Source organism: Oncorhynchus mykiss, chromosome 17 (assembly GCF_057628025.1).
Source record: "Oncorhynchus mykiss isolate SJ-2025 chromosome 17, ASM5762802v1, whole genome shotgun sequence".
Classification (NCBI taxonomy): domain Eukaryota; kingdom Metazoa; phylum Chordata; class Actinopteri; order Salmoniformes; family Salmonidae; genus Oncorhynchus; species Oncorhynchus mykiss.
Genome location: NC_143038.1, coordinates 40,306,641 through 40,334,219, shown reverse-complemented (window position 1 = coordinate 40,334,219; position 27,579 = coordinate 40,306,641). Strand labels below are relative to the sequence as shown.

The 27,579-nt window shown below is 40.8% G+C and overlaps 2 protein-coding genes across 14 annotated transcripts in view; both read left to right on the top strand.

The window, feature by feature from the left end:
- Positions 1-6,557, top strand: part of LOC110494171 (E3 ubiquitin-protein ligase NRDP1) — a 30,418-nt gene extending 23,861 nt beyond the window's left edge. For 2 of the 3 annotated variants that reach the window (XM_021568984.3, XM_021568983.3), the window contains exons 6-7: positions 119-222; positions 2,801-6,465. In XM_021568984.3, the coding sequence (XP_021424659.1) occupies positions 119-222; positions 2,801-3,155 (459 nt within the window). In that variant the 3' untranslated portion in view covers positions 3,156-6,465. Of the gene's footprint in view, positions 1-118; positions 223-2,800 lie in introns of all 3 variants that reach the window. The other variant, XM_090205581.1, reaches the window with a different exon arrangement.
- A 757-nt stretch (positions 6,558-7,314) lies between these two features.
- The window catches only part of LOC110494170 (diacylglycerol kinase alpha), a 38,723-nt gene continuing 18,458 nt past the window's right edge, over positions 7,315-27,579 (top strand). The window contains exons 1-13 of one of the 11 annotated variants that reach the window (XM_021568982.3): positions 7,315-8,003; positions 14,272-14,401; positions 19,512-19,588; positions 19,708-19,852; positions 21,653-21,727; positions 21,907-21,956; positions 22,077-22,151; positions 24,758-24,874; positions 25,795-25,912; positions 26,287-26,375; positions 26,613-26,723; positions 26,807-26,905; positions 27,107-27,184. In XM_021568982.3, the coding sequence (XP_021424657.2) occupies positions 14,305-14,401; positions 19,512-19,588; positions 19,708-19,852; positions 21,653-21,727; positions 21,907-21,956; positions 22,077-22,151; positions 24,758-24,874; positions 25,795-25,912; positions 26,287-26,375; positions 26,613-26,723; positions 26,807-26,905; positions 27,107-27,184 (1,131 nt within the window). In that variant the 5' untranslated portion in view covers positions 7,315-8,003; positions 14,272-14,304. Of the gene's footprint in view, positions 8,004-13,564; positions 14,180-14,271; positions 14,431-19,511; positions 19,589-19,707; positions 19,853-21,652; positions 21,728-21,906; positions 21,957-22,076; positions 22,152-24,757; positions 24,875-25,794; positions 25,913-26,286; positions 26,376-26,612; positions 26,724-26,806; positions 26,906-27,106; positions 27,185-27,579 lie in introns of those variants that run through there. The other 10 variants (XM_090205575.1, XM_090205578.1, XM_090205576.1 and 7 more) reach the window with 10 other exon arrangements.

Here is a 27,579-nt window from a genome sequence, read left to right as displayed (position 1 = left end):
GTAAGTGTGCTTATGCTTTCACTGGTGTGTGTCAGTGCCTGTACATCTGAGTCTATCTGGTTGATATTGCGTCAGCATTGTCTGCTAGCCCATTGTGGTGTCTCCTCTCTGCCTCCAGAAACGGGACATCCAGTTACTGAAGGCGTACATGAGGGCCATCCGCAGTGCCAACCCCAACCTGCAGAACCTGGAGGACACCATTGAGTACAATGAGATTCTGGAGTGAGTGGATTATTAAGCACTGTGGTGCACAGAACACTTCACAATCAGACAGTATAACTTACTATGCTGTACGGGGCTGCATTCCCGCGGGACGCGACAGATCATTGCGGCGCGGTCAACATTTTTCATGCTGCGGTCAGTCAGACAACTTTGGGATTCAAATATTTTTTGGTCCTGCAGATTAAGGCTATTTGGAAACGGTCATCTTTCTGTTTTGTATGCGTTAGCCAATCTATTGTATTAAAATCACCTCTTTCACACTATTCACCCTCATAATTCTCTGCTTCAAGTTCAGTATCCTATGGGTTACCTCTCCTAGTTGGGCATTCAAGATCAAGTGCACTTATAAGGCTATATACAGTGCCTTCATAAAGTTTCACACACCTTTACTTTTTCCCCATTTTGTTGTTACAGCCTTTTTAAAAAATAATAATAATTATGGTTTAAATGGAGATTTTGTGTCACTGGTCTACACACAATACCCCATAAAGTTGAATTATGTTCTTAGAAAATTGTACAGATTAATTAAAAATGAAAAGCTGATATGTCTTGTCAATCAATAAGTATTCAACCCCTTTGTTATGGCAAGCCTAAATAAGTTCAGGAGTAAAAATGTGCTTAATTCACAAGTTGCATGGACTTACTCTGTCTGCAATAAGTGTTTAACATTAATATTTGAATGACTCTGTCCCCAACACATACAATTATCAGTTGAGCAGTGAATTTGAACACCGATTCAACCACCGAGACCAGGGAAGTTTTTCAATGCCTCAAAAGAAGGGCACCTATTGGTAGATTTTTACAAAAGCAGACATTGAATATCCCTTTGAGCATGGTGAAGTTATTAATTACACTTTGGATGGTGTATCAATACACCCAGTCACTACTAAGATACAGGCGTCCTTCCTAACTCAGTTGCCGGAGAGGAAGGAAACCGCTCAGGGATTTCACCATGAGGCCAATGGTGACTTTAAAATAGTTACAGAGTTGAATGACTATGATAGGAGAACTGAGGATGGGTCAACAACATGGTAGTTACTCTACAATACTAACCTAATTGACATAGTGAAAATAAGGAACTCTGTACAGAATAAAAAATATTCCAAAACATGCATCCTGCTTACAAAATGTGGAGTAAATCAAAGGTCATGAATACTTTCTCAAGGCACTGTATGTGTGGTCTCAATTAAATGCATGGGCCGAGATGCATGGCACAGTTACAGGGATTTTGTTTGCCATTGAAATCCTTGGGCTGGCTGGCTTTAAAAAATATATATGTTTTTATTTTATTTTTATAAATGACAAAAATCAGTACTGATTTTGTTTGAGCGAAGGAGCACAGCATTAGCCACGGCAAAAAGACATTGAATTGTAGGAAATTTGCTTTAAAACGGCAACATTTTCTCTCAGCTCCATGAAGAAATGTGTAGAATTGCACGAAATTGGCTTAAAAATGCATCAATGTCTATCTACACCGCCAAGATGGGGGGTCCTCTAAAATGTTATCTGAACTGCCAACTCCCACCTAAGCCCCTTTTTTGATCCAGAAAAACCCAGAGTTATCTTTCCAAGGAAGTTAACATAAATATGATTTAAGCTACAGTGTCTGGAAATAAATATTGATAATGAAACGAAGTGGAGGGTGCTCAACCAACATGAGTCAAGGTGCAACCAAAAAAATGCTATCATCATTTAAAAGGAAAAGGCACCTTTCCCGTTTTATCAGCTTAAATATTAATACACCCTTTTTTGTGTGTATCTCTGCCACAAATAGTCCCGCTCCGAGAAGGTGGGTCATAGGCTATGCAAAATGTAAGCGAAAGTGCATGTGTCCACTCATCATTCTTACTGCTTCAAGTTCAGAAGCCTACTTCTCCTCTCCTAGTTAGGAGATCAGGTGCGCGTGTGGTCTTTAAATAGAGCAGGCTATATGCATGGGCGGAGCAGCACGTGGCACTTATCTTTCCAAGGGAAATGTACTTCCTAAATATGATTTAAGCTATAGTTTAGGCCTACTACATTGACTGGAAATAAATATTGGTCACCCATATTTGTCTCTGCCTGCAAATCGTCCTGCTCCTATTAAGGTAGGCGATGTTATACAAAAAACATAGTTTAAGAGAAAGTCCGTTCTTGTTTCAACTCTCTTTCAAACTATGTCTAGCCTAGTGGCTGATGTAGCCCAGTACCTAATACTGATAGCCTAATGTAATGGACCACGTGAGAATCTCTGGTAACCTATTTCTTGGATTATGTTTTGCAAATTTGAATATTGCCTATCAAGTGCAACATTGCTGGGACCATTGCTGCTCAGCGAGGTGTGTCACATATGCCTAAAATAACATTTGGGTGACTGTGGTCAGCTTCACTACCAGTTCTTGTTGATGGGAGTTGGACAAAAAGCCAGCGGGAGCAGGCGGGTGCGGTATGAAAAGCTGCATGAGGGGGATGAAGAAATCAGTTCTGTGTAGACCTCTGCTACGCTGCAACACTTTCCACTTTTGAGGCATATTCATGAATTATGTTGATTATAATAGCCCAACTCTCCTCTCATCCTCCCCTCTACCTCTCCTCCTAGGTGGGTGAACTCCCTCCAGCCGGCTCGCGTCACCCGCTGGGGCGGCATGATCTCAACGCCAGACGCTGTCCTCCAGGCGGTCATCAAACGCTCACTCATCGACAGCGGCTGCCCGCCTTCCATCGTCAACGACCTTATCGAGAATGCCCACGAGAGGAACTGGCCCGCCGGCCTGGCCACGCTGGAAACGCGGCAGATGAACCGGCGCTACTATGAGAATTACGTGGCCAAGCGTATCCCGGGGAAACAGGCGGTGGTGGTGATGGCCTGTGAGAACCAGCATATGGGGGAGGACATGATCCTGGAGCCAGGCCTGGTCATGATCTTTGCCCATGGGGTGGAGGAGATACTATGACCCGGCTGGGGATGGTGGAGAGCAGAGAGGGGGAGACTGACTGACCTGAATTGAACAAAGGCGAGGAGGGAGCAGCGGATGCTATGACACTTATGTCTGCGTACTGAATGGCACCCTATTCCCCATAGGCCCTGGTCAAAAGTAGTGCAACTATATAGGGAATATGGTGCCATTTTGAATGTAGCCTATGACACAGCAAGAGCAGGGGAAAATCCTATGACAGGGCAGGTTTTAAGAAGATGATATGACACCAATAGAAGGCTTTAGAGGGTTAACTATGACAATCGGGGGTATGGTAGTATCGAGTGGGGGTGTTGGAGGGACAGGTAAAAATTGTTGGGGGGGAGGGAGAAAGTCTCCAACTAAGAGGGAAGAGGAAATAGAAGTGTGAAGGGTAAACGTCCTGAAGAAGACACACTAAATCAGGATTACCCTGCTCTCTCTGCCTTAAACACGTTTTTTATTTAGGGAAATTAAAACTTAACATGGATTGATCAGTCATAGGAACAAACAAACAAACAAGATTGTAGCATAATCTGCCTTCTCCCCGCCCCCACTGCTGCTGACAAAATATCCCATTGGCTGACTATAATGAGATGACTCATCGGCCCCCTCCATAGCTTCCAGTTATATATGACTCATAGAGAATTATAGAGGCCTCTAGTGGCCAAAAGGCTGTATTAGCATGGGCAGCGCCATTGAGGCCTTCCACCATTTTAATGTCGTCAACTGTGTGGGACTTCCAACATCATTGGCTGGTGAACCTGTTGGAGTCATGTCCAAAATTGACTACTTCAAAATTGAGATTGCCTCAATGGCACTGCCCATGCTTTCAGATGCTATAATGGCACAGAAACAAGGAGTCCTTTCTCTTTATGGTATGACTTCATCAGAAACTCATTTATCAATAATAAAGCTAACATATATGCAATCTAAGCATACTTCATTGCAAAGTCCAAAAACATTTTAATTTTTTTATTGAGACTATCTGTTAGGTTTAAAGTCAACACATTTCTTCAGATTGTTCTGAAGAAACTCAGGACCCCTTTGAGACAGATGTTTTCTTTAGCTCTCTGTATCTATTACCATGGCATTCTCTCTTTGGGCCAGAAAATGTGGGTTATTTCCTTCTTAGGAGAAGGAATGCATGCTGGGATTGGTTAATTGAATCCTATTGGATGTGCTCCGCTATATGTGAGCCCAGGGAGGCACATAGAAAGGGGGAACTGGTGAACATAAACACAGAGCACGTGGATCGCCATTGTTTGCAAGGACGTTTGGACCAACTACATTTCCCATCATTACTGCATCACCTTCCTCTTTGTCAACAACAGACCTTGTTCCTCCTTGGGATGCAGAGCTGATCAAGAATGTCACTCAAACGGTGGGAAAAGGAGTAGTGAATGGACAGAGTCCTGGTGAATGGTGTGGACTTGATTTTTTTTAATTAAAAAAATTGACGGACTTGAGTTTCATGCCTTATATTTTTGTAAAGTTATTGTGTATTTGATTTTCTGAGTTATTGAGTGTCCTATGTTGAACTTTTTCTTTCATGATGCTATCTATATAGTTGGTGTGAAGTGGGTCCAATTTGTATGAAAACAAAGCATTTATCCACAGCAATTATGTAAAAATTTACATCAACCAAAAGTCTTCGGTTTTTGTTAAATTATTTTAATTTGGTTTACCTTGTCAAAAAGCATAAACCTAACACCACCATATGTCATGTAGCTTATTCTAATATTTTGTGTCCAGTCATACATTAAGTACTTCTCTGTGGCGTTGGTGATTTGTAATGTTGTTCCCGGATGAGGTTAGGGGATTTGTCACCCTAACAGTTTAGACTATTCTGGCTTAAATCATTCAAGCAGTGGTAGTCTACTGGCATGCTTTCATTTCAGCATTTTTATTGATTATTGTATAACTCACTTGTTCGTTTGCGAACAAAACTATTGATTTGTGTTACTTCCAAACACCAACTAATGAACACAAGTTCACACACACATTTTACCTCAGCTTATTCTGGAAATGAATTAAATTCATTTTCTGGGGGTGACTGAATAAAAATGGACACACACTCAGAGGAAGTAGTTGAAGCTTAACCAAGGTCTAGACTCCTCCTGAGAGCTGCTACAAAGCTGGAACAGCCTTAATCCACTTCCTCACTCTGCATGGCTGGCTCTCTTTGCTCTGTCAGTTAGGTGCCTTGATATGATACATGTATGGAACTAAAACTCCGGTCCTGAAGGGCTGTGTGTCGAGCCAAGTATACATCTCAAGCTGTTTTTTTTTTTACATTTCCTTTAATGGTATTGAACTCTTCTTTTGGATACCCAAATCAAAGGCTTGTAAAGTGATTTGAAGTAATGGGGTTAGTGAGATGAGATCACTAAGTAGCTTGTCGAGCATAGGTACACACAAACATCCCTCCAAGACTTGCGTTTCAGATCCTTGCTATTATTCTTTGTAGTGTTATGTGGCTTTGTCACCTGTGCAGATTCAGTTAGAATCAATGGTATGAATAGAGGGCTTTGTTGTCTTTTCCTAGAGGATGGATGAACTACAATACGGTCAACAAAAAGGAGATGGACAAAGTGTTGATAAAACTTCTGAATAATTAATGAAGGATTAATGGCTAGAACCTCCACTTTGCTATTCAGAAATGTAGAAAGCAATGAGAGACTGGGAAAATATGTATTTTGACGTTAAATACTGCAATCTAGGGTGTATTTACTAGGAACCAAATGCAAGCAAACGGGTCAAAACGAGGACGGATAGACCTGAACTTGTCCAATAAGAAGGGCTGGTTTTAGTTTCAATGTTTTCTGTTGCGAAAAGTTTTGCTACATGCCCTTAGGAATACACCCCTGTAGTCAAGAACTGACTGGGGTGTATTCATTATGTCTTGCAATGGAAATGTTTACCGTTTGATGCTAACAGGGAGGGCCCTACCTGAATTTGTCCAATAGAAACTAGTTTTCATTGCAAAACATCTTCCGTTTGCAGTGAACGGGATTGCAACAGACATAACGTTTGCAACAGAATCCGTGTAATGAATACACCTGTCTGCCTTTTTCACTTATTCATATACACTAGTCTTGTGAATGTTGTGTGTGTTACTGTGATGATGATGATTAATAATACCACAGAACTGGGAAAGAATTACACATTTATTGTAAATTTAAGATTTATTGTAAATAACTCGCTATCACATCAATATACATATACTGAGGCACTTCGATTTCTGTATCTATCCATATACATTTTGATTTTGTGAGATTTGTGGTTTCATTAAAAGCTGATAAGAATTCCTGGTTGTTTGGAATGTTGTATTATGTTAATTGTATTTTTATTACTCAACCTTTTGTATATATAAATAAGGGAATAAAATGTATTTCCAAATACAAGGGGAAATCTTTCCCGTGAAAAACATTCAAGTATAAAGGCCTAAACCATGTTTCAACTTGTTCATGTATTGAAGTCATATTGATGATGAAATATTCTACCTGCATTTTATTTGTTATTAGCATCAAATATAACTAAATATACAGTCATACTTTACAACACAGTATACAAAAAAAGAAACTATACTCAGGGATATAAATCAAATTGTATTGGTTACATGCAGATGTTATTGCGGGTGTAGCGAAATGATTGTAATACACATTTAAACAAAAATACATAACACTTCACAGGTATTTCGTTTTTTTATTCCATTTTAAAAACTAAGAATCTTGGCTTTTCTTTAGCCCACCTGCATGTATGTATAACATATTTACCATTCATAAATATATGAATTGTGCATATTTTGTTCTGATCTAAATCCTGATTATTAAATAAAAGTAAAACATCTTTACCATCAAGCTTAACCCTATCACCAATTGATCTAAAAAATAAATGCTCAAGATCTGTCCCAAAAAATCTTTGTACAAATACAATAATAGAATAAATGGCCGTTTTCCATCTGCCCTGTGATTGTAGCCTGGCTGACGCGACCCACGTGACTCACAGCGCAAGGAGAGCTGGGGTGTAATCATTAGTCCGAACAGTTGCAAAACGTTCAACGAGAGTTTCTATTGGACAAATCTAGGTAGCTGCCTCCCGGTTCTGCTAAGGCATTACAATGAATCCTGTCGATGAATGCCCCGCCCTCAAAGGCACATAAGCCTGAGGATGTGACTGAAGGAGGGGTTGTTTTGACTTCTTTTTGTATTTGGTAGTATCTCAATACCCCGTACCGTAGGTGGCGGCAATACACCAATAGATGTGGTCTGCCATAAAACTTTTAAAGAAGAACAATCGGCGTAATAAATAAAAACGTGTTTTCGATTTAGGTGTCAGCCAGACTACTGTGATTTGTTTTTTATTGCCCCCATATTGTAACAAAGTTTACATATTCGCTACATTGTATTCTTCCTCACCTGTCCACTCGATAACAATTCCGTGGCTCTTGTATTTTTAATCTGTAGTAGCCTATTCTGTCAATTATCCATTGTCAAACGCGAGAAGCCCCCCCACCTCCCCACCCCTGTCCCAATGGATTACGTTACCCCTTAAATTACACTCCATTTCCCAAAATGTAGATAGGAACTGTCCTATAATACTGTCACCAAGGGGGTGCTAGTGTAATTGTCGCAAACTGCAAGCCCTTCCCCGCCCACTAATCCCTTGGATTTATATAATGCTCTAATACACTAACAACATCTGCTCATTTAGTTGTGGCCATAGCAGTAGCGTAGCCGTCCTAACCATCCATATTCGACCGAATTCTACTGTGGATAGCGGGTTTCTTTCGGGTCCACTTGTCCCTCGTCACCAGAGCCATCCATTAGGACGCACTTCACCAAAGTAAGCTGTTATTACATTCCCTTACAATTGATTCGTCTTCACCTGTAAACAATGAGTGTAGCCTACTGAAAGAGCAATGACCATTTGTCAATACCACGCAATGTGTAGGCTTTGGCATCCGAGGGCTTTTTAATTGTTTACATTTTTTATTATTTTCCATAAAAGGTCAAACAACATATTTTGTCTATGCCAGCCTATCACCGCACCCTGGACTTGTTTGACTAACAACTTGGAACTGATTTTGGCCACTTTAGTCTACAGTGTAATTGTATGTTCGACCTGTAAGACTTCCAATACATCCATTGTCATTATTTCTCAACTCAAGTTTGTATAAATATTGGTTCGATCTGTGTAGGCTACATATGGAATGATTTACACAGAACAAAATATACATTCCATATAAAAGTAATTTTAAGGATGCTTGTGCTTTTCATACCTTCTGCTCTTAGACCAGTTTCCCTACCCTTCCCACTATTTCCTCATGGGATCCTGCTTTGTCAAAATTGTAGTGTAGGTAAAGTGTGTAGGTGACTGATTGAGTAACTCATTGTATTTGATCCTTGAGTCAGCCATGCATTAGAGATGCCACAACTTCATCTCCTCATACTAGATCAAAGCTGGTGTCAAGAATCATGATGTTGGTATACTGCAGCCCACTACTGTATGTCAGCAGTTTTTCTCAACCTGGGTTTCTAAAACATTGAATCTGACATTACTCTGTTAATCCAGTACAGGACATTACAGGATGTACCCTGTCAAGATAGAATTAAATCAAATCAGGGAGTTAAACAATATACCCTTAATCCCAATGTTTGACAATTAACCCAAAACCTTCAAGCCTCTGAATTATTGTATTTTCTCTTTTTGTCATTTTGGTGTAATGTAATGTATTCTACTGTCAATTACTTTCATACTAAAAAGTATACCTCTGGAATGTGACTGTAGGCTTGTGTGTAAACTTCAATTGCAATGCAGGTGCTTCTACACCTGCATTGCTTGCTGTTTGGGGTTCTAGGCTGGGTTTTTGTACAGCACTTTGAGATATCAGCTGATGTAAGAAGGGCTATATAAATACATTTGATTTGATTTGAATTGATTTAGTGACATCCTCATTGGTCAAATGTAGTTATTAAATGAGCAGCAGTGTGCATTATAGTCTGTTGTTGATTCTCTCTTAAGTAATTTGATTTTCCACAAAAGTTTCCAGGCCATTGGAACAAAGTACTGACGTAGAATGAAGACATTTTCCTTGGGTGATGAGAGTCATGCTCAAATGATTCCCGTAATTGGAAGAGTAAACCCAAACAGGCAGGATTCCACTGCCTGGGCCAGCTGGAGATTCGCCATCACATTTTGCCAGTCTCTTTTCATCTGAGTATGAAACTAGAAAGTGTCCCTCAGGGATGTATTTGATTAGAACATGGTTTTGACGTTATCTTGAGATGGGGTGTGAGGAAATAACAAATGTGATAGGCATTAAGGAATTTAGGGCTTAGGTACGGTAGGAAAATGACACACTGGTAAGGAACTACACTGAGTGTACAAAACATTAATAACATCTGCTCTTTCCATGACATAGACTGACAAGGTGAAAGCTATGATCCCTTATTGATGTCACTTGTTAAATCCACTTCAATCAGTGTAGATCAGGCCTGGGCAATTATTTTCCATGGAGGGCCACATTACAATATATTTTTGTTATTGCGGGCCAGAATCATATTACAGGATTATACATCATGTGTATGACTCTGTTGACAGATATATCTATTGTAAATCACGTCCAGATATGCTACTTATTTAACTTTTTTAACATGCACAGAAATAAACTACATCCATGTTCTCCCTTTGATAGGTATTTTCATTATTATACATGCAATGAACTACATGGAGGGAAAAGTACACTGTGCATTCAGCACCACGGACAGAACTCTTGTTAACGGATATGCACGAGAAAGAGAGAGAGCTCAACATTACATTTAAACTACTCAATCAGTGTGAGGAGTGAAGTCTCTGATGGGCATTGACTAGAGCAGTGAAGCCTGGTATAGTTTCTTGCGTCGCTATGCGCAGGGTTGCTGAGAGGTGAGAGTCAGTAAGAGATGATCTGTGCCTTGACTTGTTATATTCCATCACTGAAAATGTCTGTTCACATACATAAGTTGACCCAAACAGTACAAACATCTTCTGAGCATGACTTCTAATCTTTGGAAAGTTTTGTTCATCGAGAGATGCACAGAACCTTATCAGTGACATTGTTTTGAATAGTTCTCCAATCACTGCATCAGACTGGAGATCGATAAATTCAAGTTGCAAGTCAGTGGAAGTGTTATCCACATTGAAGTTGAAAGGAGAGGAACCAACAGCATGTCATTTTCCAACACTTTGAAATCCTCAAAACGATGAGAAAAGTCACCTTTCAAAGCACGCAGCAGTGATGTATCGCTGCAGTGATGTATACTTCTCCCGCTCATCATCTGATAGGGAACAGACTAGTAGTGTCAGACGTTGGGTGAGATTGGTGGCTTCTACTTGGCGGGTCAGGAGGATAAATGTTCCCTTGAAGGCTTTGACAAGGCTGTACATCTGATGTGCAAAAAGGCCCTTCCCTTGTAGTTTGGAATTCAGATAATTCATGAGGGCCATGATGTCCACAGTAAAGGCAAAACCAGCCAACCATTCTTTATGTTGCAGTTGAGGGAAATCCACATATTTTCCATTTCATTTGCAAAAACTCAGCAATCTTCGATTTCAGGTCCCACACCCTTTTAAGCACTTTCCCCAAACTCAGCCATCTCACGTTTGTGTGGTAGGGGAGATATGCATGACCCGACTCTGTCTCTTCCAACAGTGAGACAAACTGCCTGTGGTTTAAAGATTTTGCGCTTATGAAGTTTACCACTTTAGTGACTGTATCCACAACATAGCTATTTTCAGAACACATTTACAGAGCATCTCCTGATGAATAATGAATAAAATAATTTTCTGATCTGGGTTCAGCTCAGCTACTTGATCTTGTATCCTTTTCAAAAGGCCAACGTTTTTTCCTGTAAAGTTTGGGCACCCATCAGTGGTCACACTGGATAACTTTTCAAAACTCAGTCCCAGCTTTGCCACACACTTATTAACCTCCTCCAATAAATCTTTCCCTGTGGTTGCGCTCTTCGTTGACTGCACTGAAGCAAGCTCCTCTGTCATTTCCAAGTCTGGGGTTATGACTCGTAAGAATATCAACAAGTTTGCAGTGTCACGTGCATCACTGGTCTCATCCAGGATCAATGAGAAATAGGTGAAATCCTTTACCTTGTTTTTCAACTGTTGTTCCATATTCTGTAGATGTGCTCAACACGCCGTGTCACTGTTCGTCTTGACAGGTAAACATTTTCAAACAGCTCTTTCTTGTCGTGGCAAAGTATTGCTGCAGAGTCAATTAAACATTCTTTAATGAATTTGTCCTCAGTGAATGGCTTGCTACAGTTGAAGTCGGAAGTGTACATACACCTTAGCTAACTACATTTAAACTCAGTTTTTCACAATTCCTGACATTTAATCCTAGTACAAATTCCCTGTTTTAGGTCAGTTAGGATCACCACTTTATTTTAAGAATGTGAAATGTCAGAATAATAGTAGAGAAAATGATTTATTTCAGCTTTTATTGCTTTCATCACATTCCCAGTGGGTCAGAAGTTTGCATACACTCAATTAGTATTTGGTAGCATTGCCTTTAATGCCTTTAAATTGCTTAACTTGGGTCAAATGTTTTGGGTAGCCTTCCACAAGCTTCCCACAATAAGTTGGGTGAATTTTGGGCCATTCCTCCTGATAGAGCTGGTGTAACTGAGTCAGGTTAAAAGGCCTCCTTGCTCGCACACGCTTTTTCAGTTCTGCCCACAAATTTTCTATAGGATTGTGGTCAGGGCTTTGTGATGGCCACTCCAATACCTTGACTTTGCTGTCCTTAAGCCATTTTGCCACAACTTTGGAAGTATGTTTGGGGTCATTGTCCATTTGGAAGACCCATTTGCGACCAAGCTTTAACTTCCTGCCTGATGTCTTGAGATGTTGCTTCAATATATCCACACACTTTTCCTGCCTCATGATGCCATTTATTTTGTGAAGTGCACCAGTTCCTCCCGCAGCAAAGCAACCCCACAACATGTTGCTGCCACCCCCCGTGCTCCACGGTTGGGATGGTGTTCTTTGGCTTGCAAGCATCCCCCTTTTTTATCCAAACATAACGATGGTCATTATGGCCAAACAGTTCTATTTTTGTTTCATCAGACCAGAGGACATTTCTCCAAAAAGTACGATCTTTGTCCCCATGTGCAGTTGCAAACCGTAGTCTGGCTTTTTTATGGCGGTTTTGGAGCAGTGGCTTCTTCCTTTCTGAGCGGCCTTTCAGATTATGTCGATATAGGACTCGGTTTACAGTGGATATAGATACTTTTGTACCTGTTTCCTCCAGCATCTCCACAATGTCCTTTTCTGTTGTTCTGGGATTGGCACTTTTCGCACTAAAGTACGTTAATCTCTAGGAGACAGATCGCATCTCCTTCCTGAGCGGTATGATGGCTGCGTGGTCCCATGGTGTTTATACTTGCCTACTATTGTTTGTACAGATGAAAGTGGTACTTTCAGGCATTTGGATGAACCAGATTTGCGGAGGTCAAAAAAAAAAAAATCTGAGATCTTGGCTGATTTCTTTTGATTTTCCCATGATGTCAAGCAGAGAGGCACTGAGTCTGAAGGTAGGCCTTGAAATACATCCACAGGTACACCTCCAATTGACTCAAAGGATGTCAATTAGCCTATCAGAAGCTTCTAAAGCCATGACATCATTTTCTGGAATGTTCCAAGCTGTTGAAAGACAGTCAACTTAGTGTATGTAAACTTCTGACCCACTGGAATTGTGATACAGTGAATTATAAATGAAATAATCTGTCTGTAAACAATTGGAAAAATTACCTGTGTCATGCACAAAGTAGATAGATGTCCTAACCGACTTGCCAAAACTATAGTTTGTTAACAAGAAATGTGTGGAGTGGTTGAAAAACGAGTTTTAATGACTCCAACCTAAGTGTATCTAAACTTCCGACTTCAACTGTATCTTTAGCAATTTTGTGGGACAGTACATAGCTAGCTCTCACGATTCCATCATTTGCTGAATGCAGTTTTGTGAAATGTCCTTGCTGCTTTTTCAACTGAGAAAGCAACTTTATCGATGCACTTGCCCTCAGAAGACATATTCTTATATTTATCTTATGCTTCATTTGGAAGTGTCGGGAGAAGTTCATTGTCTACTTTCCTTTTCTTTGACATCTTTGATAAACACATTTTTGCTCAATTTCTAGCTACCTACTATTTGTAACTGTGACGTGTATGTCCGCCTGTCAGTCACTGTCTGTCCTCGTGCAGTTGTTATTTATACGTGCCTTCAAAATAAATGTCCCACAAGCGGTGGGAGTTAAAGGATTACACAAAGGCGAGTATTCATTGGGCTTTTAATTTGAATAACAAATACTTTTTTCAAAACTACTGTCGCAAATTCTTTATGTGATCTGAGCATGATTCCGCAGGCGGTATTGAAATTAGGATGCGGGCCGCATACGGCCCCTGGGCCGGCCTTTGCCCAGGCCTGGTGTAGATGAAGGGGAGGATACTGGTTAAATAAGGATTTTTTAAGCTTTGAGACATGGATTGTGTATGTGTGCCATTCAGAGGTTGAATGGACAAGACAAACGATTTAAGTGCCTTTGAAGGAGGTATGGTGGTAGATGTCAGGTTTGTGTCAAGAACTGTAACGCTGCTGGGATTTTCACATTCAACAGTTTCCCGTGTGTTTCAAGAATGGTCCACCAGCCAACTTGACACAACTATTAGAAGCATTAGGGTCAACATGGGCCAGCATCCCTGTCGAACGCTTTCGACACCTTGTAGAGTCCATGCTCCGACAAATTGAGGCTGTTCTGAGGGCAAAATGGGGGAGGGTTGCAACAAAATATTAGGAAGATGTTCTTAATGTTTTGTACACTCAGTATGTGTGATGCTGCGCAAAGAATGGGGACAAACCTGTTTCGTGGGACGTCACGCTCACTATTCATAGATAGTGAATGTCTCAACTATCTCACCTTCTTCGCCGACTTGCTAATTTACTGCTTCTGGACTCAAAGTGGACAAATGTATTTTCTCTCATTTCTATTTGTATTTTTTGGGGGTGTAGGGATTCATATTTTTTCTCCTTCTCAGTCACTCTCCTGTCTCTCTACCTCAGTCTCTCTGGCCAGTGTGGGAGAAACTTGCGACCATGGCGGCTCCAGACCTAGCTAAAAACACAGCTACAAACCCAGACGGGAGGGATTTGAGCCCTGTGGACTTCATCCAGCTGCAGCAGTACATGGAATGTGAGTGCCATTTTTAATTAAAATGAAAGGTGGGTCAGATACAATGCTAATACCATACTTCTAGAATTAACTTCAACAGTCGGTGGCTCTAGGTCTAATGAAACTGACTGTAAGCTCCCTTCAGTAACCACGAGCTCAACCGTTCCTTGATTTTAACTGGCGGCTTTATTCTGTAGTTTTAGTCAGAATTATCACCTTCCGTGAGAACTATAAAGTAAATGAAAAAAGACAGTTAAGCACACTCTTACAACCTTATCTTACGAGTGACTTATTAGCTTGGTATAACTCTGAAGTGCTTACATACATAACAGTTTAACCAGCGTTATAACGGGTTCATATTAAACACATGAATAAAGGAAAAATACCTAATTGGCTGCTTATTACAGAAGGGAGGAAATCAAACTTCACACTTATTATTCCTGGCATGAATTCACACTTCATCCTAACATACACTCTTCAACCTTTATGAACTACACCCGATGACATGAAAACTTAGCTAAAGCAGCGCAGGATTGCCTTCCCTCCAAAAGTGTGTTGCTACAATAAGGATCCCCGTTACAACAGTATTAGCTACGTATTTCCGCGTGTATTATCATTTCCCCCGCACAGCGGACACGTAAACAATTCAAACAAAAAACAACATAAACTGTAAGTCTAACTGTCAGTTACACCGACAAAGACCTAGTTGGGTAAAAATGTTATCCTATTGAATACTTGGGAACCACCACCAGGAGGTGGAATATTTTTTCATAGTTTTGATGTCTTCACTATTATTCTACAATGTAGAAAATAGTAAAAAAAAATATATATTTTTTTAAATGTGTAGGTACGTCCAAACGTTTGACTGCTACAGTATACATACTTTTTTCACACCAGATACACATACAAACAACAACTTACGGAGGCACATAAACAATGACTATATCTCATCTGCCCAGAGCCCCATGCTCACCCTCCCTCCCCAGTGCCTGCACTATTGTTTGCCATATGGCCTTTGTTTTTTCGCCTCGGTTGCCCATGCTATTTCAATAATAAATCATTAGATTTTCCATTGTGTTAATGATGGAGGGTTGATTGATTTCCAAATTTTTAGTATACGTTTCTTCAAGATGAGTGTTGAGAAGAAAATCGTCCAATCCACTGGGTATCTCACTACACCCCCATATGCCATGTCTTGAAAAATGTAGACAGACGGATTAAAAGTTAATTTACATTGTAATACTTCTGACAGCCAACTTTCTAGCTCCGCCCGTAACTTTTGGACTTTATAGCATTTCCAGAAAGCATGGATTATTGAGTCATTGTTAGTTTTACACTTAAAACATGATTCTGCTGTTGTGCTATAGAATTTGTGAAATTTGTCTTTTGAATAAGACATTATATACCTTAGTTTATACTGGATTAAGGGTACCTTTTCGTTAACTGTAATTTTGTTAGTTATGCTCCAACATTTGGTATTTTATTAGGATCCCCATTTGGGATGCACAATATATCGGTGAACATATCGGAATGTCAAGGTTAACACCGATGTTAAAAACCGATGTCAAAACTACCATGCATACCTATATAACATAGTTACATGACATAATAACGCCACATAAAATTTGCGCTACACGTGCAACACAGCATTCCTAACCTATCGAGCAGTCAACAAGTTGAGCAGTCATTTTGAAGAGTAAGAACATTTCAGCGAGACAACTCAAAGGCGAAAACCATTAACGCCAAGATAATGGTATTCATTGCCCTTGACATTCAATTGTTCTCTGTCGTGGGTGATGTTGGCTTTTTCGTCGACTGGTCGAGCACCAGTACACACTACCAAGTGCGCTATTTCTCAGATGTTGCCCTACCGGAGTTACACAGTAATAACGTCACTGCTATTTGCTTCACGACATACATACTATGTTTGGGTCTTTGCGTGTCAAAAAAGATACAGTAGCACTGTCAAAGCTGTACAAAAAGTCTGCAAACAAGCAAACACCGGCCACGAACGATGTGTTTACAATACCGCATTGGTAATAAAGCATCATTTGCTCGACCGCAACTTATGGGGTAGCTAGCTTTAGCTTGGTACCTAGCTGGCACCAACACAACCTGCCTGAAAACAATGACCAGTAGAAACTGCAGTCATTTTAATTATTCTTAGCAATGATTTAGGAATCCTTGTAAGTATTAGCTAGGTTGCCACTTGCTGTTCGGCTATTGAAATTGAACTTCAGTTCATGAAAAGAAATAGCTAACCAACTACTTAACCCTGTTGCCCATAGCTAACATTATACGATTCAGCTAGCTTCATCTGGCTAGTGAGGCTCAACCTGACCAGGTTATGTGTTATGAAGCTAGCCACAATAAGAATTAGGCACAATAGTGAATTTGCAGTTTGCCTTCAAAATAAAAGTATGTAATTGACAGTGATGCAAATGAATACAAATAGTAGAATAGTGCCATACTTTTATTTTGAAGGCTAACTGAAAAGTCCACTATTGTGGCTAATCCTTATTGTGTCTATTTTCACATAGATGGGTCCAACCACCATTAAAAAAAGAAGATCTGTCTTATAAATTAGGGTAATTTTAGATGATGACACCTAGCTATACAGCTACTGAAACAGATTATGTTGTGTTATTTGACGTGTATATTTTTTGACACGCAAAGACCCAAATGGCGTTCCATAGACATCCTGGTTGAGAATTAACAAATTAACAACGAAACAACAAAGCAAGTAAGTGAAATAAATAGGTTTTGACTATGTTTTACTGGTAATGGGGGCGTAAATGCCAGCAAAATAACTTTTTGGTCAGTGTGGTGTGTGTGTAACCATTATTTAACTAGTTAAGTTAAGAACAAATTCTTATTTACAATGACGTCCCGGACGACCCTGAGCCAATTGTGCCCCACCCTATGGGACTCCTGATCACGGCTGGATGTGATCCAGCCTTGATTCAAACCAGGGACTGTAGTGATGCCTCTTGCACTGAGATGCAGTGCCTTAGACCGCTGCATCCATGTGTGTGTGTTAACTATTTAACTGCACTAGAATGCTTAAAAGGCAGCTAAAAATGTAAATATCTCTTATCGGTATCTTTTTTTTTGTTGGCAAGGATAATATCAGATATCGGTATCGGCCAAAAGTGTCATATCGGTGTATCACTAATCTCCATTAGCTGTTGCAAAAGAAGCAGCTACTCTTCCTGGGATCCACACAAAACATGAAACATGACATAATACAGAACAATATACAGCTCAAGGGCAGAACTGCATCATTTTTTTGTTAAAAGGCACATGTAGCCTACATATCAATGCGTACACACAAACTATCTAGGTCAAATAGGGGAGAGGCGTTCTGCCGTGAGGTCTTTTCTTTCTGTTTTTTTAAACCAGGTTTGCTGTTTATATGAGCAATATGAGATGGAACGGAGTTCCATGCAATAATGGCTCTATATAATACTGTACGCTTTCTTGAATTTGTTCTGGATTTGGGGACAGTGAATAGACCCATGGTGGCATGTCTAGTGGGATAAGTGTGTGTGTCAGATCTGTGAGTAAGTTGACTATGCAAACAATTTGGGATTTTCAACACATTAATGTTTCTTATAAAAATAAGTGATGCAGACAGTCTCTCCTCAACTCCTAGCCAAGAGAGACTGACATGCATAGTATTTATATCAGCCCTCTGATTACAATGAAGAGCAAAACGTGCCACTCTGTTCTGGGCCAGCTGCAGCTTAACTAAATCTTTCCTTGCAGCACTGGACCGCACGACTGAACAATAATTAAGATTAGACAAAACTAGAGCATGCAGATCTTGCTTTTTGGAGTGATGTGTCAATAAAGCAGAGCATCTATTTATTACGGACAGACCTCTCCCCATCTTTACAGCCATTGAATCGATATGTTTTGACTACGACAGTTTACAATCTAAGGTAACGCCAAGTAAGTCTCCTCAACTTGTTCAACAGCCACACCATAGATTACCAGATTCAGCTGAGGTCTAGAACTTAGGCAATAATTTGTACCAAATACAATGCTCTTAGTTTTAGAGCTGTTCAGGACCAGTTTATTACTGGCCACCCATTCCAAAAGAGACCAACTCTTTGTTAAGGGTTTCAGTGACTGTGGTTGCTGATGCCTATATGGTTGAATCATCAACATACATGGACACACATGCTTTATTTAATGCCATGGGCAGGTCATTGGTAAAAATAGAAAAGAGTAGAGGGCCCAGAGAGCTGCCCTGCGGTACACCAAACTTTACATGATTGACATTAGAGAAGCTTCCATTAAAGAAAAACATTTGAGTTCTATTAGATAGATTGCCATATTGTGGATTTAGAGCTGAGGTTGAAAAGCCATAACACATACACTGCCGGTCAAAAGTTTTTGAACACCTACTCATTCAATGGTTTCTCTTTATTTTTACTAGGTTCTATCATCAAAACTATGAAATAACACTTGGATATATTTTATATTTGAGATTCTTCAAATAGCCATGATGACCAAACTTTTCACTGGTACTGTATAAGAAAATGAATACTTGGGGAGCATTATACCAGACAGTGTGGATGTACTTTTTGTCCTAAATTATCCTCTCTAATCCAGCATGCACCTTGAACCAGTGTTTTTATGGATGTTCTCATACTACTCAACTAAATCTAGGGGTAATGTTCCAAGAAGGTGAACAGGGAGACTGCATGAAAGGGTACTGCTCGCTTGCCTCACTGGATTTTCATATAGTCAATCAAATTTAAATCAAATGTATTTAATAAAGCCCTTTTTACATCAGCAGTTGTCACAAAGTGCTTTAGAGTTACCCAGCCTAAAAGCTCAAAGAGCCGCACTAGAATGGAATCCAAAAGGCAGAGGTTTATAGATATTTGAGGGGCATGTATTTTGCCTGTCAGACGTCCTGTGTATTTGTTTGATTTATATTACATCTTCTGCTGGTGGTTTACGTACTGCATCTTTGGCCCTGTTGTAAATGGATTTTTAAAGGTGTTGTTGCCAAAATGTGCATGTATTTTATCTTTTAGACTTTTCTGCCTGTCCCATATCTGGCTTCTCTTTATATGCTTGTATCCCGTGTTGACTTTCAGTATTGTCCTCTATGCAGATGGCAGTCTGAGAGTGAAAGATGTGATGAAAGAGTTCCATGCAGGCGGGCGGTTGGTCCAGTACAGATTTGGAGAGGTGAGCTTCAAGAGGGTCCTTTCCAACCATAGCCCATCCTTCTGCCACTTTATGTTGGCTTGAGATTACACAACACAACCCTTGTTGTCTCTGATGTACTGTTCTGTTTGGAATCTCAGCGAATCGATGCAGTTGGCTTCTCTTTGTTCCTCAAGACCTATCTGGAGGCGGATGACTTCCCTGCTGATTTCTGCCAACGCCTTTTCCACTACTTCCAGAATGCAGAGCGAGATGTTTATATGAGGAGCCCTCCACCCAAAGGGGGTGAGCCCCACCATCCAAACTCTTATATATTATTACTGTGTATGACATACAGTATAATATAATGTATATGATATGTCTTGCTTATGCCTTCAATATCCATCAATTGCTCTTAAAAAGTGACCGCATTGATGTGGACATTCATGAGTTTACGATATGTTATACTTTGATGCGTACTGTATTTGGCTCTCTGCTTGATTATGGGTCTAAGTTGATATGATACAGTACATTCAGAAAGTATTCAGACCCCTTGACTTTTTCCACATTTTGTTATGTTAGAGCCTTATTCAAACATTTATGAATTGTTTTTTTACTCATCAATCTGCACACAACAGCCCATAATGACAAAACAAAAACAGGTTTCTAGAACGTAAAAAAATAAAATAAAATGGAAATACAGTATTACATTTACATAAGTACTCAGTACTTTTTTGAAGCATATTTGACAGCGATTACAGCCTTGAGTATTCTTGGGGGTGACGCTACAAGCTCGGCACACCTGTATTTGGATAGTTTCTCCAATTCTTCTCTGCAGATCCTCTCAATCTCTGTCAGGATGGGTAGTGTTGCTGCACAGCTATTTTCAGGTCTCTCCAGAGATGTTTGACTGGGTTTAAGTCCCAGTTCTGGCTGGGCCACTCATGGACATTCAGACACTTGTCCTGAAGCCACTCCTGCTTGTGATTAGGGTTGGCTGTGTGATTAGGGTTGTTGTCCTATTGGAAGGTGAACCCCAGACTGAGGTTCAGAGCACTCTGAAGCAGGTTTTCATCAAGGATATATCTGTACTTTGCTCAATTCATTATTCCCTCTGTCCTGACTGTCTCCCAGTCCCTGTACCTGAAAAACATCCCCATAGCATAATCCTGCCACCACCATGCTTCACCGTAGGGACGGTGCCAGGTTTCCTCCAGACGTGACGCTTGGCATTCAGGTCATAGAGTTCTATCTTGGTTTCATCAGACCAGAGAATCTCTTTTCTCATCGTCTGAGAGTCCTTTAGGTGCCTTTTGGCAAACTCCAAGCAGGCTGTCATTAGCCTTTTACTGACGAGTGGCTTCTTTCTGGCCACTCTACCATGAAGGCCTGATTGGTGGAGTGCTGCAGAGATGGTTGTCCTTCTGGAGGTCCTCCCATCTCCACAGAGGAACTCTGGTGTTCTGTCAGTGACCATCAGGTTATTGGTCACCTCCCTGACCAAGGCCCTTCTCCCCTGATTGCTCAGTTTGGCCGGGCACCTGCTCTAGGAAGAGTCTTGGTGTTCCAAACTTCCTCCATTTAAGAATGATGGAGGCCACTGTGTTCTTAGGGACATTTTTTGGTACCCTTCCCCAGATCTGTGCCTCGAAACAATCCTGTCTCAGAGCTCTATGGACAATTCCTTCGATCTTTTGGCTTGATTTTTGCTCTGACATGCACTGTCACCGGTGGGACCTTATATAGACAGTTGTGTGCCTTTCCAAATCATGTCCAATCAATTGAATTTACCACAGGTGGACTCCAATCAAGTTTTAGAAACATCTCAAGGATGTTCAATGGAAACAGGATGCAACGGAGCTCAATTTCGAGGCTCATAGCAAAGGGTCGGAATACTTATGTAAATAAGGTATCTGTTTTAATTTTTTATACATTTGCAAAAAAATCAAAACCTGTTTTCGCTTTGTCATTATGGGATATTATGTGTAATCTATTTTAGAAAAGTCTGAACATAACAAAATGTGGAAAAAGTCAAGGGTTCTGAATGCACTTTACATACGTTCCAATTGCTAAACATCTGAATAAACTCCTGGTTTTGTCTCTCAGGTGGAGTGTACCTCAAAGATGTGTCTTGTTACTTCTCTGTGTTGGAGGAGGGACAGCCACGAGACAAACTGGAATGTGAGTACTGAGTAGCCTACTGTCTTTTCACCAATGGAATTCTGTGTGATAGTTTGTATTCCATGATGGGTTGATATTTTAGCTGTTTTCAATTGACCAGTGAGGAGAGATAAGGAGTGAGTGAACACAAGAAGGATTTGTTATTGATTTACTCATTTCATCACCTGTTGTGCTTTCAGTTACTTTCAAACTTTATGACAAAGATGGCAACGGTCTCCTGGACAGCTCAGTAAGTGACTGAAATGTACTTTCTGTATTATGAATACATTCTACTCTCATTTTAAATCAAGGTGATGTAGTGAACAGTAGGAGTTGTGAAAGAACAAACTGTGGTTTTACTCTCAATAAGGAAGTGGATCGGATCATCACCCAGATGATGCGTGCGGCAGATTACCTGGGTTGGGACGTGACAGAACTCAGACCGGTAAGACATTCACTTAAATGCCTGTCAACTATCCCTATGGGAATATTCACTGGGTCTTATATTCAAGCAAAACTTTCACCTGAGGGGTATACTACAAAGCAGGATCAAGGAGTTGGCTAGCTAACTTGACTAAATATTCCGAAATCATTTAAAAAAAAGATAATCTTGATATGGGCATGGTCTAATTGACTCAACAACCAAAAAACGCATATCTTAGTTTAGCTTTCTTAATGAATCAGAAAATCAACAGTTACAGTGCCTTGCGAAAGTATTCGGCCCCCTTGAACTTTGCGACCTTTTGCCACATTTCAGGCTTCAAACATAAAGATATAAAACTGTATTTTTTTGTGAAGAATCAACAACAAGTGGGATACAATCATGAAGTGGAACGACATTTATTGGATATTTCAAACTTTTTTAACAAATCAAAAACTGAAGAATTGGGCGTGCAAAATTATTCAGCCCCCTTAAGTTAATACTTTGTAGCGCCACCTTTTGCTGCGATTACAGCTGTAAGTCGCTTGGGGTATGTCTCTATCAGTTTTGCACATCGAGAGACTGACATTTTTTCCCATTCCTCCTTGCAAAACAGCTCGAGCTCATGAGGTTGGGTGGAGAGCATTTGTGAACAGCAGTTTTCAATTCTTTCCACAGATTCTCGATTGGATTCAGGTCTGGACTTTGACTTGGCCATTCTAATACCTGGATATGTTTATTTTTGAACCATTCCATTGTAGATTTTGCTTTATGTTTTGGATCATTGTCTTGTTGGAAGACAAATCTCCGTCCCAGTCTCAGGTCTTTTGCAGACTCCATCAGGTTTTCTTCCAGAATGGTCCTGTATTTGGCTCCATCCATCTTCCCATCAATTTTAACCATCTTCCCTGTCCCTGCTGAAGAAAAGCAGGCCCAAACCATGATGCTGCCACCACCATGTTTGACAGTGGGGATGGTGTGTTCAGTGGGATGAGCTGTGTTGCTTTTACGCCAAACATAACGTTTTGCATTGTTGCCAAAAAGTTCAATTTTGGTTTCATCTGACCAGAGCACCTTCTTCCACATGTTTGGTGTGTCTCCCAGGTGGCTTGTGGCAAACTTTAAACAACACTTTTTATGGATATCTTTAAGAAATGGCTTTCTTCTTGCCACTCTTCCATAAAGAACAGATTTGTGCAATATACGACTGATTGTTGTCCTATGGACAGAGTCTCCCACCTCAGCTGTAGATCTCTGCAGTTCATCCAGAGTGATCATGGGCCTCTTGGCTGCATCTCTGATCAGTCTTCTCCTTGTATGAGCTGAAAGGTTAGTGGGACGGCCAGGTCTTGGTAGATTTGCAGTGGTCTGATACTCCTTCCATTTCAATATTATCGCTTGCAAAGTGCTCCTTGGGATGTTTAAAGCTTGGGAAATCTTTTTGTATCCAAATCCGGCTTTAAACTTCTTCACAACAGTATCTCGGACCTGCCTGGTGTGTTCCTTGTTCTTCATGATGCTCTCTGCGCTTTTAACGGACCTCTGAGACTATCACAGTGCAGGTGCGTTTATACGGAGACTTGATTACACACAGGTGGATTGTATTTATCATCATTAGTCATTTAGGTCAACATTGGATCATTCAGAGATCCTCACTGAACTTCTGGAGAGAGTTTGCTGCACTGAAAGTAAAGGGGCTGAATAATTTTGCACGCCCAATTTTTCAGTTTTTGATTTGTTAAAAAAGTTTTAAATATCCAATAAATGTCGTTCCACTTCATGATTGTGTCCCACTTGTTGTTGATTCTTCACAAAAAAATACAGTTTTATATCTTTATGTTTGAAGCCTGAAATGTGGCAAAAGGTCGCAAAGTTCAAGGGGGCCGAATACTTTCGCAAGGCACTGTAATTCTGTTTTTTTATAATGATTGCTGGCTATAGCTTATTGATCCTGCTTTGTAGTATACCCCTCAGGGTTCAGGGAAGGGTAAACAACAGTGTTGATGTTGGAATTATTATGCCTTTCTTTTTGATCGACGAGGCACACATTATTTTCATGGAAAGAATTAGACCACATTAATCTAAATACACACTCTCTCAAATTGTTTTGTCTCACCCCAGTAATCTAGTTAGTGGTCTTGATTGAATTGGGCCCAACGCCCCCACCCAGAACCAGGTTACAGTCCTTGTGCAAGTTTCTGGTTGGAGAGTTGTAGTGAATAGCGATGAGAGACTAATGTTAACAGTATTTAGGTACAACATTGCATGTTGCTTACACTTGACATTCCATCAATTCTAATTATCAAAAAAGAGATTACAGAGATTACAGAGATTATCAGATAAGAGATTGCATACTTAATATTTGTCAGGTTAGAGTTTGTTCTGGAAGTGAAATTCTATTTAATCTACCAAATGAACCTGAAGTGATGTCCATACATGGAAATTAAGCTTCCAATGAATTAAGATAAGTGAGTCCAAAATTAGATAAACTGTTATTTGGTTTGAGGGTTGATGTTCTGGTTATAGACTTTGGTTCTATAGGGCTAACACCTGGCAGCAGCGCAGAGAGACTTGTGATTGGTCAGGAACCAGGATCAGTGGGAGTCTAACTACTCCAATTGGTCCCTAAGGTGCTGAAGGACATGATGACGGCGATGGATGCTGACAGCAGTGGAGCGGTGACCCTGCAGGAGTGGATCCAGGGAGGGATGAACAACGTGCCCCTGTTGGTGCTGCTGGGACTCAAGGCAAGAAGCACTAACAGCCAGACTCCCACTCATCTGGTTAACTCAATCAGTATACATGATTCAGCACATGACAATAGACTCCTTATGTCTAGAACATTTGCTATGAGCTGTATGGCTCAACTACTGTACATCTCAATAAAGCTTTATTCAATTCCGTTTTGATTATACTTGTAAATGTCACCTCAAAGTTATGTCTTATCTTGTCCCTGTCTTATCCAAAAATCGTTATGTTTACGGCCCTCAGACTTTGTTGGCAATACTGTATCAGAAATAAGTCTGCACACATACAAATGGTACTTGTTTGGATTGACGTGCTGTTTACTTTACCATGCTGTTAGTCGCTTCAGAGGCACAGCCACGGTGTCTCCCTTACCATGAGCCTACCCTGCTGTTTACTTTACCATGCTGTTAGTCGCTTCAGAGGCACAGCCACGGTGTCTCCCTTACCATGAGCCTACCCTGCTGTTTACTTTACCATGCTGTTAGTCGCTTCAGAGGCACAGCCATGGTGTCTCCCTTACCATGAGCCTACCCTGCTGTTTACTTTACCATGCTGTTAGTCGCTTCAGAGGCACAGCCATGGTGTCTCCCTTACCATGAGCCTACCCTGCTGTTTACTTTACCATGCTGTTAGTCGCTTCAGAGGCACAGCCATGGTGTCTCCCTTACCATGAGCCATGAGTCCACCCTGCTGTTTACATTAGTTCTTAACAAAGACCCTGCCCTTTTTTTTTTTTCTCTCTCTCTCTCTCTCTCTCTCTCTCTCTCTCTCTCTCTCTCTCTCTCTCTCTCTCTCTCTCTCTCTCTCTCTCTCTCTCTCTCTCTCTCTCTCTCTCTCTCTCTCTCTCTCTCTCTCTCTCTCTCTCTCTCTCTCTCTCTCTCTCTCTCTCTCTCTCTCTCTCTCTCTCTCTCTCTCTCAGATGGCAGAGAGGGATGGGCAGCACATCTGGAGGATGAAGCACTTCAACAAGCCTGTGTACTGCAACGTGTGTCAGAGCATGCTGCTGGGCCTCAGGAAACAGGGCCTCTGCTGCACCTGTAATAGCTCTATACCGTCACAAGGGGGCCCCCTCTGTCTCATATTCATAGATATACTTAGACAGAAGTTCTGAGTAGAGACTAGTTCTGTTGTCACTGACTGAAGTGTGGTCCTTGAGAGCTACAGTGTACAGGCCTTAGGGGATACATGCTTTTGTCCCAGTCCAACAACTGACACACTTGCTTCAACTAATCAAGTTCTATATGAGTAGTTGATTCTGGTGTGTTAGTGCTGGGTTAGAATAAAAGGGTTGAGTACAGATCATTTAGTAGTTAATCCATTATCTTGCCTAATGCGAACAACATGCAACAACACAGTTAACATTTTCAAAGAGAAATGCTTAACAGTGGCCTTGTTCTTCTCTCCCCCTCAGTGTGCAAGTACACTGTCCATGGTCACTGTGCCAACAAGAACCCAGGTCCATGTGCCTGCACCTTTGTTAAATCCAAAAAACAGATTGGGGTGAGCCTTAATAGAGTTCTGTATCACATTTAATTCCAGAATCATGATTTTAAACCTGAATAACAGTAAGTTTCATATCATTTTGATTAATCTGCACACCTGATCATAGTCATGTCCTTTTCAAGAGTGTGTATGCAGTCAGCATAATGGAAAACATAAAAGCCTTCAAATCTTGCCCTGGTGGCTATAGTGTTCATATGTGTTTGTGGATGTTGTCCCTCTGTCTGTCTGCTCCAGATTCCAGCTCACGGCTGGGTCAGTGCTGACTGTGACTCCAGTAAGTGTCACTTCTGCAACAAGAAGATCAAGACCCTGGCAGGGAAGCATTGCGTGTGGTGCCAACAGATGGTAAGTGTGTGTGCGTTTACATTCTTGGCTGTATGTGTACACATATACTGCCACTAGTCTTTACAATGAATGTCTCGTTTTAGCGCCATGACGACTGTGTCAACTTCGGGTCATCATCGTGCGACTGCGGGTCGCTAAGAGACCATATTCTGCCACCGTGGGCCATATACTCATCCTCCAAGGTCAGCCATTGAACACACGACAATCCCATGACTCCATTCCATAAGAGTTGCAAATTAAGTCACACTGTTTATAGCCATTCAGGCTATGCTTCAGCTAAAAGCAAAAAATGGTGGCAGATTTTTTTGTCACCCAATAATACTACAGTATGTGTCAAATGTGTATATCCCTTGCTATGCTCCTAACACTCTCTGTTTCTGAAGAAGGATGAAGAAGGAAGGAGTAGTTCCATGGAGGACACTAACCTGGAGGACATCACCCCAGACGGGCACATTCTGCAGGTAGGATCCTCTTAGTTCCACTGACAGGGACACCGTGCCATCTACTTCACACACACTACTGGCCCTATCCCAGGGCTTCCCAACCCTCTTCCCGGAGATCTACCGCCCTGTGGGTTTTCAGTCCAACCCTAATTTAACACACCTGATTCTACTTATTAGCTGCTTAACAAGACCTTAACTAGCTGAATCAGATACGCTAAATTAGGGTTGGATTGAAAACCTTCAGAACAGTAGATCTCCAGGAAGAGGGTTGGCAGCCCTGCCCTATCCATTAGCATGTGCTTTAACACAAATGTGTGAAAGCCAGTAATGCATTTTTATTTGCTATAGATCTGCTTCTGTCACTCTTATTGACTGCAATTGTATTGTGCTGGCTGCTGCATGGCATGCACACT